The sequence below is a fragment of the Cyprinus carpio genome, chromosome B7 (genome assembly GCF_018340385.1).
Source record: "Cyprinus carpio isolate SPL01 chromosome B7, ASM1834038v1, whole genome shotgun sequence".
NCBI lineage: Eukaryota > Metazoa > Chordata > Actinopteri > Cypriniformes > Cyprinidae > Cyprinus > Cyprinus carpio.
Genome location: NC_056603.1, coordinates 8,712,081 through 8,730,306, shown reverse-complemented (window position 1 = coordinate 8,730,306; position 18,226 = coordinate 8,712,081). Strand labels below are relative to the sequence as shown.

At 37.2% G+C, this 18,226-nt stretch overlaps 2 protein-coding genes across 2 annotated transcripts; one reads left to right on the top strand and one right to left on the bottom strand.

Annotated features, from left to right (window-relative positions):
- Positions 1 to 71: 71 nt before the first annotated feature.
- LOC109093699 (transmembrane protein 151B-like) lies at positions 72 to 10,381 on the top strand. Its single transcript, XM_042727065.1, has 4 exons — positions 72 to 248; positions 1,181 to 1,278; positions 2,270 to 3,230; positions 6,558 to 10,381. Exons 3-4 carry the CDS (start codon positions 3,171 to 3,173, stop codon positions 8,325 to 8,327), a joined length of 1,830 nt encoding a protein of 609 aa, XP_042582999.1. The 5' UTR covers positions 72 to 248; positions 1,181 to 1,278; positions 2,270 to 3,170; the 3' UTR covers positions 8,328 to 10,381.
- A 2,437-nt stretch (positions 10,382 to 12,818) lies between these two features.
- LOC109094026 (transmembrane protein 179B) lies at positions 12,819 to 18,046 on the bottom strand. The gene is made up of 5 exons (XM_042727064.1): positions 17,881 to 18,046; positions 16,139 to 16,329; positions 15,116 to 15,253; positions 14,931 to 15,009; positions 12,819 to 14,134 (listed from the first exon to the last, which is right to left on the bottom strand). Exons 1-5 carry the CDS (start codon positions 17,974 to 17,976, stop codon positions 13,979 to 13,981), a joined length of 660 nt encoding a protein of 219 aa, XP_042582998.1. The 5' UTR covers positions 17,977 to 18,046; the 3' UTR covers positions 12,819 to 13,978.
- Positions 18,047 to 18,226: the final 180 nt, after the last annotated feature.

Here is an 18,226-nt window from a genome sequence, read left to right as displayed (position 1 = left end):
CGCTTCAGGGACACACACAAAAAAGTAATGAAAATAAACCTTTGAATGCCATTTTTCAATTGCCATTTATCTGCTTTCTAAATATAATAAAAAGCTTTGTGACTTTTATTAATCCTCAGAATTGCACATTATTCTATCGCTCCAGAGAACTGGAGGGTGATGGAGAAGATAAGAGTGAGCAAATGGCAAACCTGTTCTGTTCTCTCATGGCCTTCACAGAATTTAACTATGGGGCTGTTAAGAACAAGGTAATGTCAACAAATCAGTGAACATTTTAGAAAGTTGGTTTGCACTGATATTAAAATAATGCCCAATATGATTTGCTGATAACAAGAAAATAATTATTGCTGATATGGTAAATGGCAACATTTAAAAATCTGTACTAAAATAAAAAATGTAACATTAAAACCTAAAACCGGGATTGTGATGCGAAAGTGAATTTAGGCATCACCATATTATATTGTACAGTATGGTTGGATACTTAAAAACAGCCTTTTTTGAAATGGTATTATTAAAGAATTATTATGATTTTATTTTCCTTTTAGATTTAAAGAGATGCCACTAGATGACAAGAAAAATAAACTAAAAGTGGGTTTGAAATGGGTTGGAAATGAGTGACCCCAATTAAATATCCAGTTTCAATTAATACTGATATATGTATGTATATATATATGTATAAATATGTATGTATATATGTGTGTATATATATATATATATATATATATATATATATATATATATATATATATATATATCACAAACGATCAATCGCATCCAAAATAAGTTTTTGTTCATGTGTGTAGTGTGTATATTTATTATGCATATATAAACCACACACATACGGTATATATTTTGAAAATATTTACATGTATATATTTATATTCATATAATTTATATATAGACATGTTTAATATATAAACATAACATTTTTTACTAAATATGAACATGCATGTGTGTGTATCTATATATACATAATATACACACTACACATACACACATTATGTGAGCAAAAACTTTTATTTTGGATGCAATTAATCGTTTGACAGCACTAATTATTATTATTATTCCTGCTGGTGACCTTTTCTGTGCTGTTATATATCATGTTTTCCTGTGGAAAAGTTTTTTTTTTTTTTTTATAAATCCTACTATTATTTCTAATTAAGATCTCTGACACATACAGACAGTGGAGGAAGTATTTGCACGACAGCTTATGCAGATCAGTGGAGTCTCTGGTGATAAAGCAACCGCTGTTCTTGAACACTACAGCACAGTCGGCAGGTGTGACTCTCTCTCCACTACTGCAGAAACACTCACTCATTAAAACTAATTTACATTCCACTATCACAGACACGTACGCATTAAATTACCGGTACCACCCCATTATCACAGACACACACTCATTAAATCACTCATTTATATTCTACTATCCCAGACATTAACTCACTGTATGAATTTAAAATTATTGTATTGGTAACATAAATGGATGACAACATGTTAAAGTCATGTCATTTTACCTCTTGGTTCACCCAGGCGTTTGGAAAAAGCTATTGGCTTTGCTTGATTTTTTTTTGTTTGTTCTTAAATTCTTTTTTTAATCATTTATTATTTCTCTAGTTTATTTTAAGCACATGATCAGTGCTCCAATGAAACAGATAAAGAGAAACTTCTTAAATCCATAAAATATGGAAAACTATCTATTGTCTAACTATCTGCATGTATGTATGTATTTGAGTATGTGTTTAAATAAAATGTAATGGCTTTGCTTGCTCATCTGCTAAGAATAGCTATATAAAGAATATGAAGAAAATATAAAGAAATCTATATTTTTATTCAGAAAGTATGCAATAAATTAATCAAGTGACTGTAAAGACCTACATTTTATTTTAAATCAATGCGGCTTCTCTAAACTTTCTATTTGTCAGTGAATCTTGAAAAAAATTAATGATTATATTGTGATTTCCACAAAAATATTAAGCAGCACAACTTTATTCAACACTGATAGCAACGAAAAATATTGAACACCAAATCAGCATATTAGAATGATTTCTGAAGGAACATGTGACACTGAAGACTGGAATAATGATGCTAAAAATTCAGATTTGCATCACAGAAATAAATTACATTTATTTTTTAAGTTATTTTAAATAGTAATAATATTTCACAATATATTTTTTGATAAACTAAATGCATTCCTTGTTTAGCATAAATGACTTCATTTATTATTTTTTTATTTTTTGCAATATTATGATGTATATTTTTTTTACTCCAGGAATATTGGACCAGCCTTGAGCTCTACTGTACACGTGGACCTCTGTCATAGGCTTTCGCCTTATTACAAACACAAATGTGTTGTTGCACTTCAGTTTAATCATTTCATTTTCATTCGTTGACTCTCAAATAATGTCTAAAGTAATAAAGATGTAAATTCCAGTTTTTCTACTTGCCTCTGGAGTATTATAGTTCATTTCTGTGCTTCAAAACAAAACCTGTAAACTTGCTGTGCCTTAGGTTTAATCACTAAAGTGTAAGATTTCTAAAATGTGCATTAAAATGAGGGAAATAATTGCAAGGGGGCATTGGTGCAGTGGATTGGGACAAGCTGTATGGGGCAGGTGGGTGACATCAGTGTTAAGAAAGCAGTGTTGAGGTAACCGCTGCCCTGCCTTACAGGAGATTGGAGGGGGACTCCGCTGACGTCCTCTGAATCTCCCTCAAGGAGAAACACGCATATCGACAAAAACAAGTAGGGCGCTTTGAATCGACGCAGCTTGCTTTCGTGGAAATGTGTGTTGACGTTTTGCTGCCTGCATCCAGTATTCAGACAGGCGCGTGCGTTATAAAGTCCTCGATGCATTCTCTTTCAATCATCCATGTTTCTGGACCTACAACCATAACAACAACCTCATCATCCTCACCACAGTGAAGGTGATGAAGCTGGTGGTGAGATGGTCAGAACCGAGAGACTACTTGAGAAGATATGCATGCACTTGATGTGTGAAGGGCAAGGAGGAGACGAAGAGTGCGGGTGGGTAATGTGGCGTTGTTTATGCGACTTCGCCCAGGCTGCTGCTCTCGAGCAAACGTATCGAGACCAGCGGCGGATGGGGTGACTTACCCGAGGGCCGCCCGCCACATCTTGAAGCCCGTGGGGCTAGAGGGACGGAGGAAAGATGCAGGAGGCGACGGCAGAAGGAGAGGAGCCCATTCTCAACGGAGCTGTGAGGGAAGAGGTGAGACGAGGGCGTTTGGGGAATTCTCCAAATCCGAAATTAATGGTGTATTTTTGTGTTTACATGTACAGGTTAGCTGGTTTTCTGTAGTACAGTCAGTATTAGTGTTGAGCACGGGAAGGCTGTCACGACGTATATGGCAAGCCATTTTAACATTTGTTACTGACAACTTTTAATTACTTGCTAAACAATCCATTAGAGAATAGTTATCTTTTTCAGTAGTAACTATTAGATACTAATACTTATTCTATTAGTGACGAATATTTATTGTAGTGCCACTAGTACCTTTAAATGTTTTCTTGTTATATATCATGACTATCTGTTTCAGTATTCCTATTAGCAATTGTATATATATATATATATATATATATATATATATATATATATATATATAATATACAATTGCTACTAGGAATACTGAAACAGATACTTAAATGTTTGAATGGTTGTACTGAAAAAGTACTAATAGCAAAAGAATACAATTACAAGATAACAAATAAGCATTAGTGACATAGTGTGTGTATATATATATATATATATATATATATATATATATATATATATATATATATATATATATATACACACACACATATATATATGTATATATATACACATATATATATATAGTGTTTAGGTCAGGGGTGCCCAAACCTGTTCCTGGATATCTACCTTCCTGCAAAGTTCTGCTCCAATCATGATCAAGCATACCTGAACTAACTAAATTAGGATCTGAAAGAGCACTTGATAATTACAGGCAGGTGTGTATGATCAGGGTTGAAACTGAACACTGCAGGTAGGTAGATCTCCAGGACCAGGACTGGGCACTTGGGAAGTCGTGGCCTAATTGTTAGAGAGTTTGACTCTTAACCCTAAGGTTGTGGGTTCGAGTCTCAGGCCGGCAATACCACGACTGAGGTGCTCCGTGTGTGTTCACTGCTGTGTGTGTGCACTTTGGATGGGTTAAATGCAGAGCACAAATTCTGAGTATGGGTCACCATACTTGGCTGTATGTCACGTCACATATAGTAACATAAGTACTAGATTATTATAAGAAATAAATATCACAAGCTATGTAAACAGCTTGCCATATGACATAATCAAGCTATACTCTTACCAGTATTTTAGTCTCATAATTGTTTTAGTGGAAAATATTGAGACTGGTTTAATAATATAGCATGTTTCTCCACAGCAAACATTCTGCAGTATATTCCTTGTTAACCAAATGTTTTTTCTCTGCACTGCAGTTTGTTGTTTCCCCAGATTTTTCTGTCCTCAGTCTGGCTATCTTTTCTCTTTTGAAAAAAAAAAAAAGAGGTTGGCACAAAATGTAATTGCACAAAAAATACTGTAGTGGTACATTGATGGTATCAATATGCTAATATAGTGGTACCAAATGATGTACACATAATAGTTTGCATTATAAGATACTTTAAAGAAAACCATTGTAGTAGTAGCATGGTAGATATTTAAAAACATTGTATAAACCATGGCAATGTTGGTGTGAATCCCTGTTTGGAGGTGTAAAATCATAATATTTAACAAGTACGTTTCCACAGATTGGTAATTCACATTTTAGTTTTTAGTTTATTAATCAGAACGTTACTAAAGAAAGTGTGTTACCCATAGTACACAATTTAAGTAATTCCATGTGTATCATAAAGTGATATGTATTTCCCACACAGGGTAATAATCAGGTCTTTATCCTCAGGTCTTGGCAGAGCTTTTCCCTTGGGGCTGTTGTTTTACTACCAGCCTTCTAGGCAACGTTTCTTTCGCATTTTGTCTGCTACTGTGCTTAGCTCTTTCCTTATTACATTTATCATGTTCTTCCGCCTGATAGATGTCCTCTCACTGGTACAGTATCTGATCAAAGGAGGTCTGTGTTATTTCAATGCAGATAATGACTTCGGTTAGGTCAACAAATCTGTGACGATGCTCAAGACCAGAGTCAGCACTGACCTCCAGGCGCTCCATATTAACAAACTACAGCATTTCTCTCTCTCTCTCTCTCTCTCTCTCTCTCTCTCTCTCTCTCTCTTCTCTATGCATTCATTGGTGCTGAGTTAACCTCCTGTCTCTTATTACATGAAGATCAATAGAAATGGAGACAGCTTGAAGGGAAGAAAGCTGTGAGTCATATCAGAAATGCATTTTTAAATTAATTTGTTTGGCAGCAGTAATAGGCTGCAGTAGATAGTGTGCTATTTCTGTAAATTTTAGTATGGCATTAATGTGGCAAAGGCTGCTGAAGGATGATGAGAGAGTATCTAGCTTTGACATATTGCTCCTCCTGCCAACATACTTATCTCTCTGACTGTAAAGATGTATCATATTCTTTCTTTAACCAAATCTTTCTCTGTATTATGTTCCTCTCCCTTGCATAGCCCACATTCTTTCAGTCGTTTTCAATAAACCAAACCACAAATACAGAATCTTAAGATTCAAGTAGCTGCAGCAGTCATCCAAAGGCTATAATCCTCTTTCTACTTCCACTCCGATGTTACCTTCTGAATTTGTGGTTTGGTTAATAGAAAAAGAGTGAAAGAAAAGGGGCTATGGAAGAGCGATTGTTATAAAGAGTGTTTGAGCGATTGCAAATGCGCATTTCAAATCTAGATTGTGCAGTTGTATGTTTTATTTTTTTTTATGTCTTAACATGGACAAGATTTACTGTATTTTTTTCTTTCAGAAAACTTCACGTACATCCCAGTTGACATCTTGTATACACAGAGAGAAGCATTCAGCATTCCTCATTCTTTCATTCTTTTTCTAAGTATTAAATATTTACAATACCTTAGATAACAATACAAGTTTTGAAGTACAGATTATTTTGCTAAATGTTCGAAATAAAGGTCCTGTGAAATCAGACTGTGAAGGATTCTATTTGTCATGGCAGGTCTTTTAAATGCATAAGACAAAGAATGAACTGCAAACAACACTGTTCTTTATTGAGTGAAAATGCTTAAAAAATAAGAATACAGTTGATAATTAGAATTTGCATAATGTTATCCATTAGGCTAAAAAAATAAATAATGTTCCTAAAGTGTTAGCACACCTTTTCTGACAATTGCACTAAAAAGTGCTTGTCTGTAATCGTAGGGTTGGTGTAAGGTAATTAAGTCCATATGTTTCAACCTAATGTGCATGAAATTTATTTCAGGCCAGACCAAGTGTGTTTTGTAATTTAACCATACAGGTAATTTGCAAATAGAATTTTGATATCTATTTTTCTCCAGGCAATACAATCCTAAATATGCCTTAATTATTATAACCTATCATCCATATGCTCACTGATATGTTCTTTCTGCCCTCACCTCTCTGCAGCAGCGTCCAGTGAAGCAGTCCTTGGCTGCCTCTCTGTGTCGCGAGTCTCACTGGAAGTGTCTTCTCCTCACTCTGCTCATGTTTGGCTGTTTTGGCACACTGGCCTGGTGCAAGCTGTGCAAAGTTCCAGTGCTAGCTCCAACAGAGCCCGATGCTGCGGTTGTGGAGCCCGGAGACCCCTCTGCGACCTCAGCAAGCTCCGATGTCTACATCCCCCTAGAAGTGGATCTGGATAGTCCCTGTTCCAGCGGCTACATTTATATTCCTCTCGCTTTCCTGGCAATGCTGTACGTGGTCTACCTGGTGGAATGCTGGCACTGCTACTCCAAGACGGCCATGTTGGCTCAAGCAGAGGTTGCAGATGTTTATGAGCGTGTGCAAAGGCTGCAGCAAGCAACGCCGTGCATCTGGTGGAAGGCCATCAGTTACCACTACATTCGACGAACAAGACAGGTTACACGCTACCGCAACGGGGACGCCTACACCACTACGCAAGTGTATCATGAGCGTGTAAACACGCATGCTGCGAGCTCAGAGTTTGACTATGCGAGGTATGGTGTCAAAGACGTTTCGAAAGATCTTAGAGGCTTAATGGATTACCCAGCGGTACGGCTGCGCTTCACCAAATGCTTTAGTTTCGCCAGTGCCCGAGCGGAGGCTGCCTACCTCACCCAGCGCGCACGGTTTTTCGGTGAAAATGAAGGGCTTGATGATTACATGGAGGCACGAGAGGGAATGCATTTGAAGAACGTGGACTTCCGCGAACACATCCTTGCTTTTCCGGACCCCGCCAGACAGCCCTGGTACGCCAGGCGTAAAGTTTTCTGGCTGGCCTCAGCTCTGCTGTTGTCTTGGCCACTTCGGGTTGTTGCGGAGTATCGCACTGCGTATGTGCATTACCACGTAGAGAAACTGTTTGGCGATGCTGATGAGAACAGTAGGGGTGACATAACTGAGAATGGTGGGGGCAACGAGAATGGAAACGGGCCTGGAACTGGGACCGGATCGAGCTATCGTGCCATTTCACGTGTCAATACAGTGGACATGACAGAGCTGGAGTGGCACATTCGCTGCAACCAGCAAATGGTGCCTAGCTACTCTGAGGCCCTGTTGATGGATCCCGGTTCGGGGGGTAACCAAGGTACCAACACTCCTCCAGCCGGGCAGGGGAATAACTCAACTGCGAGTGGCCCGACTCTTCCAGTGGCCTTCGCTTCAGCGTACTTGCTCCAGAACTGTCCTCGTTGCCGGCGCACCACAAGCAGTGCTTCCTTGCCGTCCCGGCTGAGAGGCCCAACTGCAGCCCTGCTGACTGGAACCATGGCTGGGATGAGGGCAAGTGGATCAGGGGGTGGTCCTGGAGGCCCGGGACGGCTGGTTCTGAGCAGGAGTGGCTTCTCATTGGGGCGTCTCCAGGCTCCTCGGCCGTCGTCCCTCTTCCACTCCCGAAGTTACGGTGGAGGGCTTGCAACAAGAGGAGAAGAGGCAAGTGGGGGAGGTGGTTTCTTAGGCTTGGGAGCTAGACAAGATGAAGAGAGCAGAAGAGTGCTGGGGGGAGAGGGGGATGAGGATGATGAGGTGCCAAATGTGGTAGAAAGAGAACAAGACGACGGTGAGAGAGACGGGGAGGAAAGAGAGCAACAGGAGGATGCAGAAGAAGAGGAAGCAAGGGAAGGAGACAGACCTCCTACATATCAGGATGCCTTTTTCTTTCCTGTGTTGATTGTGCATGGAGAGGAGAGTTGCCATTCAGGTGTAGACATTTCCTGAAGAGCCCCCATCAAAAAAGCGCTTTGAGGTAGCAGGAAAAAAAGACGATTAGAACAGTCATGACCAAAAAGAATGTGAAGGAAGTAATTTGTGAATTGAGCTCCACTCCCCTTGGTCACTGTTGCTAACTCAGACAAACTTTACAGAATATACCATAGGAATCAACTAGGGATATACATACACAATGAGGTATTACATTGTAATGCATGCATATAATTAATGAGTAAAAAAAAAAGGTGAAAACTGATGAGAATGCTGACCACTGAAAACTGAAAAGACAAATAATTTTTAAAAGATGAATCGATACATATTTGGTTAAAGATCAGAAAAATAAAAATAATGATTGTATCAACTCTTTGCACTTTGTGCCACTATTTTAAGTGACCTGGCAACAATGTTTTACCATAATATCTGTAAAATTGCATTTAAAGGATCCAGTCTCTCAGATCCATCAGAGACTTTCATTAAAAGTGCAAAAGCATGTCTGAGAAAACAACGAAAGGCAACAGTAGCTAAGTGGGATTGGTCAGTAAATTTTTAAGGCAGCACTTAGAGAATGGTCAGTTGGTTCAGTTTAAGACTGCTGCTTAAATTGACCAAACAATGATCGATGTAAATATAAACTTATCTATGCAATAAAGAAACGGCAAGAGAGTGTTTGTAAAACTTTAAGGGGATGCACAATAAAAGAAGAACTTTCAATAAACTGCACCTCCACTGGTCATGGAACAAAAGACAAGACTATTGGAAAGTCTTCCAAAGATCACAAAGAGAACAGAACATTTCAGTTCATCAAGAAGAATGTTATTAATCTATACAAATAGCCAACATATAGCTGTGTCCCACAAGTCAAAAAAAAAGTACCTCATAAACTTGCACAAAATGTTGGGATTCAGCTTCTTGAGAAATTTCATTGTAACTATTTGTTTAATTGTTTTTTTTTCTTTTTCAAAATTTCCCTTACTGCATCTACTGTTCTTATGAAATGGATCTTTGATAGAACTAATGGATTTGATTATTATTGCAAGGAATATAATCATATTAAGCTATTATCTTGCAGCTTCATTGAGAATATTTTCTTTCTGCAGGCTTGCAGGTCCCAGTAACACATTTTTGGTTCAGAAAAAGTTCGTGGAGATGTTTCCTCAGCTGAAACTACAGCACTAAATCTTGCTTTTGTGTGGTGCTGTAATCACTTTTTGTTCATTGTATGTATTTAATATTTATTGTTAGTGAATAATTGTTTATTTGTATATCATATCACCAATTTGCCTCACGAAGAGCTTGACACAGAAGAGCACCTCAGACATAAATAACGGTACAGCATGTTGCCCTCCATCGTAGCCTCTGTGCTCGTCTTTGATTGGCTGAAGTGTCATGTGAATAAATAGGCCAGTCGTAGATGTGACTGCTTAGTGTGCCAAGATACATCCATCTCCTAGTAACTGTGGATCCTCGTGAGACGTCTTAGTAGTGAGTTCATTGCAGCATACACATGTGAATGTTTAATAATTGGAAAATGTGTACAAGCGCAAATCTTCCTACTTGTGTTATGCTGTCGAGCTTCAAATATAATCTGCAAATACACATTGGAAGCAGAAATGCACACGTTTAGTCCTACCATAAGCCTACAGCATGCAGACATGCTCTCTCATTTATCCTTTAGCAGGTCACATAGGTGTTGCAGCTGTACTGCAAATAATTGAAAACACCTTTGATTAAGAAAAAGACAATGTTCTTGCAATACTGTCAAAATGTTTTGTCACAATGTGAATGTTGATCTAACAGTGATGTGGTGTCTATTTAAATCACAATGAGAATGTAAAGTGTCATCCGTGTTTGACAGTGCAGTGTGTTTCATCCATTCGCCTTTTGTTGATACCCAGATGGTGGAAACCTGGATTCCCGGAATACTTGAATTTCTAGAAATCGTAATTGTTCAGTTGGATGCACAACTGTCTTCTGGAGATGGATGATGAGTATTTTTAAGTTGCTGAAGGTTCAGGCAGTCTTGAAATCAACTGTCTGTATGTTTGGAGTGTGTGTGTGTGTGTGTGTGTAAACAAGCTAAAATCCAAAAACAATCATTAAACTTGCCTAAGAACCCTTTAATATTTAATGGTAGCATCAAAATCAAAAAGCAATACTTTCCTTTTTGTGACAATGACATTTCAGATGTTGCTTAATTCACTGAGATGTTTGCAGGATACAGAATGTTCCATTTGTTCGGTTTAAATAAACAGGAGCTTTACATTTGTCCCCTCCCCAAAATTACTGGGTTGTTAGCGAGCAAAATATTGCTGTTATGCCTCAAACAGGTTTGCCTGAGTTATGTTTTACAGTGAATTGGCTTGGAGTTATGAAAGGAGGTATTTAAGTGTGTGTGTTGGTGGCCAGGCTGAAAATAAGTATCGCGATGATCATGATAAACGTAATACTGATGGTACATAATAAACTGCTTGATTTGAAATATTATTTGTGCCTTGACGTTGTTTCAATTGAACACATGGGTTGTATTACGCCGCCATGCGGCCAAAATGGTATTATATGTTTCCTAATAGCTCGGGATTCAAATTAATTTACTCACTTGTTAGAACTTTTCTCTTTTAGTACTTATAGTCTACTTTTATTTACATTCAAAGGGTACAGTCTTGTTATGCCTGCTGTTGTTTTATACGGTCTCGTGTTTTAACGGGAGTTAATGTTCGCAATCAGTAAGATGTGACTGATGTGAGAGAGGCTCGGTAAGCCTCTGTAAGCCGCTTGAAGCCCGGCGGATCAAACCGAGTGCCGCTGCTGTATAATGAGGCATCATGCATGATGACTGACGCATTTTCACTTTGGAGAGACCGAGTGTAAATGCTCGACTCATGTCTGCTAGTATGCATTTAATGACAGTCCTTGGCAAGCACTATGTACAGTAAATCATCCATACTTTGGGACGCAGCTCGTGAGTTTCTCTCTCTCTCTCTCTCTCTCTCTCCCTCTCTCTCTCTCTCTCTCTCACACACACACACACACACAGACAAAGAGTCATCTATATTTTTGGTCAGCATTTAGGAGTAGATTAGTGAATATAGGCCTATGTTTAAAAATATTTAGTTTAGAACCACCTAGGGTTCTATGTTATCTTAAAGGGATAGTGCACCCAAAAAGTCTCATTGTTTCCTCACCCTCCTGTTGTTCCAAACCTGAATGAGTTTCATCTGTTGAACACACACACACACACAAAAGACATTTTGAAGAATGTGGGTGGTTTATGGTAGCCATTGACTTCCATAGCATTTTATGGAAGTCTGTGGCTACTGCCAGTGCTGTTTCGATTTTGCTACCTCCCATTAAAAAAGTAGTAGTAGGTAGTATAATTCGACCACAAAAAATGCTACCTGTCAAATTGTGGTTTATCAATGTCTACACCCACCCCAACCCTAAATCTGTCTTTACAGTAATGTAAATACAGTAACTGTGTTGTTTATGGTTGTGACTAGAATGGATAAAGCTACGGTCAGAAACCAACAATAAATAAATTTTTCTGCCTATTAGATTGTGTTTTATTAATGTCTACATCTACCCCAACCCTAAACCTTCACCTTACAGTAATGCAAATACAGTAATTGTTGTTCAGGGTGAGAAAAATGATGTAATATTGATGTGCGCATGCGCAGTAAGACCTGTTAGGACAATCTGACGGGTAGGATAAAATGTCAGGATACCTGGCAACTGTTTGGTTATTCACATTCTTCAAAATATCTAATGTTCAGCAGAAGAAATAAACTTTATTATTGCCTTTCTTATTCTATTTTAGATCAAATAAATACAGTCTTGGTCAGCATAAGATACATCTTTCAAAAGACATCAAAACTTTTAAACCCCCTGTATTAGCATATTCCTTCATTGCTCAGTTCACTTTCAGCCTTCACCTATGGCCATGCGCTCTTCTTTCTCTCTGCCAAATGATGACTGAGATAGTAAAGGCACAGACCTGATTTGGTGGTGTCCAGTGTGGAGTCCATTCTGGCGGACACTGTCGGAATACAAACACAGTGCATGGAGCCCAGCGCAAAGCTGGCTGCAGCTGCACGAGGAGACCCAGAGCCTGCGGGAACAGTGTGAGGCCACACAGCTGGACACGGCCCACCTCCGACAGACACTAGACTAAATATTAAAATCCACTCTCAGGCCATTGAAGATTTTTCATACAAACGTGCAGCGTCTTGCTTTCCAAGATATTAATTGATGGAATTGAGTTGTGTGGATTACTTTTTTTCAAAAACAGCTTTTTTGATTCTTAACTTGACGGCACCCATTCACTGCAAAGGATCCATGGGTGAGCAAGTGATGCAATGCTACATCTGTTTATATGTAGAAACAAACTACATCATCTAGCCTCAAATTGTATGGAAAAGGGTGCCATTAAATGAAATCTTAAAATTAAAAATATCAAAGAAGTCATCATGCACCTTTAATATATAGACATTGTGAGACCATAAGCACTTGGTTGACAAATTTAATTGCTTTGAAATGTTCACACAGCCATAAACTCTGACATAGCGGGTTATACAACAGATTTAGTATTCATAAAAAACGTCAGTGCATAATCCATAACCAGCAGTTCTAAAACAATAGTAGTAAGTTAAATGAAAATGTACAAAAAATTGCAGAAAAAGAGGAGAAATTATTCGATGATGATGAAGCATTTAGTGGACACTGGACCTGGACACTGTGTTGCCGGGATAAGCGGAAGGACACTGTGTTTCTGAGGACTTTAGTGCTGTGGGCAGCACCTCGGATTTGGCACTTTGCCTGTGGAAAGCAGATACCATCACAAGCTAAATTATGGATTTATGTCCCTGTCATCCCAAACACACACACACACTCCTACCTCCTGTGGCTGTGTGCAGGAAAAAGCCATTAAAAAAATGACATCTCTACTGGGCACAAGATTAATAGCCAAACACTCTCGGAAAGACACTCTCAAGCAGTTTTGCTCATGTTAAGGACGGCAAGGACTATGAGTAGGAGAAATCTGAAATTAGGGGGAAAAACACTTATGGGAGATTCCTGGCCCTCAAAATAGGCACAAGAGCAGAGTCTAACGGGATTTATGGAGTAATTCATATAAACAGACAGCAGAGGGCGAAATGTTGTACATTATCAAAGAGCAGGCTTAAGTTAAAAGTTACAGTACAGTGGTTGACTTGATTTGACTCCGGGTCAGTTAGGTTCAATTTAATGATTGTTATTCTACAAAAGTCTTTGAATTGACATATGTACTCATGAAATGTCTTAGCCAGAGAGTGCCTTTTTTTAAAGGTTTGAGTATGAAATCCTCAAGTTTATTTTTTGATATTGTTTTGCTGCTTATGAAAACAATGACAACATTGTCAGATTTGATTATGCTCTTTGCATAAAGCTGTGTCTCAATCAGTTCAGGTCACACCACCAATCTGGCAACCACACACTATCACCTGCCAGGTCTGTGCTGCCAGCTACAGATCAGTAACCATGGCAACTAACCCTTGGTAAAAATGCGTATGCTGGAGCTGCCAAAATCCTCTCGGCTCAGCTAGCCAACAGTGAGATTGTCAATGCGAGCGTATGTACGTGTGAGTGAGTGCTTCAAGTGGCACAAAGACTGCTTTAGACGTTCACTAAGAACGTCCTGGGCGGTTGAATAAGGGCTCCGTTTCAGAAGGGGTCGCTGATGGGTCCTCTCCTTCTGACCGGATTTCTGAGCCTTTGTTACGCTGGAGCAGGACCAGAACTGCTATGATCAACCAAAAGAAGAAATTCACCCATACTGCTGTCTGAGAGAGAGAAAGAAAAAAAAGATTTCTTAAAGATGATGCTAGGGAGTAAAAAATTATAAATAATTTTAGGAGTTTGTAATTAAAGGCACTGCATAAAAATAATAACAAAACATAATTTCATGATATGGAAATCATGAAATTGGATGATTTTTTAAAATTGCTACGCCCGAAATTTCACTCAAATTTAACAATAAAGAAAAGCATTGTTAACCATTGTAATTACAGACATTGCATAGTAAAATAATTATAACAAAAATAAATTAAATAATAAAATAAAATGTAATCATTTCATGATATAGTATGATCTTATTTTTTTAATTGGCATGTATCAAATTTCATGTTGGAAGTTTTTTTTTTTTGTACCTCTTATATATTATATTACAATGATTTCTGAAGGATCATGTAACACTAAAGTAATGGCTGCTAAAAATCATTATGATAGAAAATTAAATTGTAATACTATGTTATAATATTAAGATATATAAATAAAAATATTTTTTTTACTAGGTAATTGCCAAAACAACATTTCTCATTTTCTTTCAGATTAACTTGATGTACTAAAATAACTAAAACTGAAATAAAAATTACATTTACAAACTACTTAAGATATGTTAATTATGACATATTTTACAAAATATAAAAATATATAGCTAATAAAAACACCAAATTACTAAAACTTTAACTGAATTTAAAATAAAAATGGAAAATACAAATAAGAACTAATTCAAAATATATATGAAATGCTGTTATAGTATCTCAATGTGTTTGTGATCAAGGTTTGTAGCTAGAGTACCTCTGCAGTGTGTAGTCTGGAGTAGAACTGACTCCCATTTATAGGGCTCATCCAAGGCTTATTTTGTGCTTCTTCACACCTGCAAATGCACAAAACCTACAAGTCATTTATGGTTGTTATCATGGTCAATACTGTCTGCCTGCAATAATCAAAAGCTATTACAGAGGTCTCGCGCTCACACTCACCTGGTTATATTTTTCGCTGTTTGAATCACGGAGTCGCACAGTCTGTCTCGGCCGATTTTCAGGATGCATCCCGTCACCAAGAGGAAGAAGAGGAAGACTCCAGACAAGCCAAGAGTAACATTCATCCATAATTTCTCTCTGATATCAGACAACATTGCACAATGTTTGCATTACATTTTAGAAAAAAAATACATTATCGCTTTTATTACATTTTTAACAATGTAGAGTTTAAACTGCATTTATTTTTCTGAGTATTCAGAAGTTTTAATGAAAAACACTTCATCTGTTCATATGAACAAGGTTTTACACCCTGAGAGTACACGGACTGCTGTAACATCTCTTACTGAATTTGTTTGATGTTTTTTCCCCTACATTTAATAATGGTGCACTGATGGGATTCTTATCATTTTGTTTAGATCATAATGCATTAACAGCTTGTTATTAAGATATATACACACTACCATTTAACTGTTCGGGGACACCAGTTTTTGTAGTTAAAATTTTTGCTCACCAAGGCTGCATTTATTTGATTAAACTACAGTAAAAACAGTAATACGGTGAAATATTATTAAAATTTTCAATAATTTTTTTTCTATTTTAATATATTTTATATTTAGATTTCCTTCCGAAATCATTCTAATGTGCTGATTTGGTGTTTAAAAAAACATTTCTTATTAAAAACAAATCTAAAAAGAGTATTTTTTTAATTAATCTGAAATAGAATGTTTTTGTAACATTATTTAAGTCATTTCCATCACTTTTGATCAATTTAATGCATCGTTACTTAAATAGAAGTATACATTTCTTTAAAAAAAATCTTACTGACCCCAATGTCACATATCTAAATACTAACAACTTATTTTTATGAGTTTGCATCATGTCCGTTTAGAGTTCCTCCTGCAATCCATTCATACTAGAACATGGCATAACAGGAAACAGAAACGGAGGTACCTTCAGATAACCTCTGTTCTCATTCCTAAACCAAACTCACTAACACATGGATTACTGTATTCCTGGACATACCTTTTCACCTCTCCGTCAACACAGGCCATGTAGATCCAGTAGAGAGTGAGTGAAAAGCAGAAGACGGCCACACACACTGAGATGGCTGACACAAAGTAACACAGGGAAGGAGAACTGGATGAAAGCACAGCGATGGATGAGGAGTTCAGACGCACTGAACCGTACAGCATGCACTTCCCATCAAAACTGCCCTGTTTAAGTAAAAAAAGATAAAACTCTGTTATAAAATGCATCTCATGACCAAAGTAAACACTTCTCATGAATAAGGTACAACAAAGACACAAAAAAAAAAAGAAAAAAATAAATTTTTAAATTTTTTTCATTTCATATTCTATTTACTTTACTTTTTTCAATAAAAAAATTAATTAAAAAAGAAATCATAAGAAAAGCTAGAAAGGGTAATGAGTTTACTCACATTATGCTAGGAAAAGTCCAAATTATGTTACTTAAAAATATAGCACCTAATATCAGCTTAATAAATTGTCAAATTATGATATTGTTTTTAATTTTTGGATACGGTTGGTTAATTGAATGTGAGTCAAAATGAAGGCGTGGAATACAGATATTTGTGCGTTTCAAACTAGATACTTTTCATGTCTAATGTTATGTTAGATAATAGTTTATCTCATCTAAAAAAAAAACATGGGATTTGTGCCTCTAATGCTTTTACAAATGGTACATCAAAGTATACTTTGTTAGTTTTTTTAACTGCTTATACACATTTTCAAAACTCTGCCTCTTTTTTTTCAAAACTTTAAACACAAATCCAAGAATTGCACACAAAATTCAAAATGCCTCACATCTCTTGCGAAATGAATCACTGCGTTCAGAATATCACAAACACATCTCAAAAGCAAACATTTGCAAATACCTTTGCCGTAATGTTAGATTTCTGTATGTTGCATAGAGAATTGTGTGTTATGTTTTACAAAATGTGTTTTATGAAACTGAAAATAGGCCGAGAATTAGTGTATGGTTTAAGCAGATTTGGTGTGTGGTTCTGGTGTTTGTGTGTCAGGTTTCAGAAACTGTGACATGTAAAGATTTTGTCTGTAAGCAGTTGAAAAACAAGTGTAGTAAAATCTGCAAGTAGCCTACTACATAAAGACCATCATTCTTGGTGGACAATGTCTCTACTATTATTTTCCTGGAGCTAGCAGGATGAAACCTGACTGAGGCGCCTTCAAACACTAAAATTACACACTCTTTCTTCCCACCCATCACACTAAAAAACCAATTACACTCTTGAGCAGCAGATTCTCATCTGGTCAGATGACAGAAAAACTGAAGAGAATGACAGAAGTGGAAGCTTTTCCACTTTTTTTTAGTTGCTTCTCCTGTCACGCTTTCAGTTTCTCTTCACTTCCGGGTTTTACTTTTAAAACGTATTAGTTCTTCTACAGCATGGATAAATAACTCACACTCGACGCTTTTAAAACATGTTTAAAAACACACCTAGTTTTACTTTCTCCAGTCACACGACTCGAACGATTTTGAGGGCAACTCGTTAGAGTGCATGCACAAAATACCTCTAGAGAGAAAGTTAGGACTCCAAGTGTCAGTATTGCTAGGGAAAACACCAAAACGCATTTACTGCAATGAACTGCGCTAAACAAAGCCTTTTATCCAGCATTATTAAAGTTTGAAACATGCATTTTGCCGTGTTTCCGACGCAAAGTGACGTGTAACACCAAGGTGAAGTCTGTTATAGTTTTCCCTGTGAAATAACAAACAGCTGATACCTGCGAGATTGTAACAGAGGCGGCTGTGATGATCCCGCAGATAAAACAGCTGGAGTATAACAGCAGCTCCAGCAGCAGAGGCCTCGGCAGCGCCATAATAACTCCACACTGTCTTCACACACACACACACACTCATGAGTCAACGACAGTCATGTGATCGAACCACATTCCCCTGCATTTCTCTTAAGTATAGCATCAAAATACTTCACATTTATGATAACGACCATGCCACCTTATTTTAGTAAATACAAAATTGGTTTATTGTTTTGAGTTTTTTTTTTTTACTTACGTCTAACTAGATTTACGATGATTATATCAAAACCTTATCACTTGTAAATGAACAGTT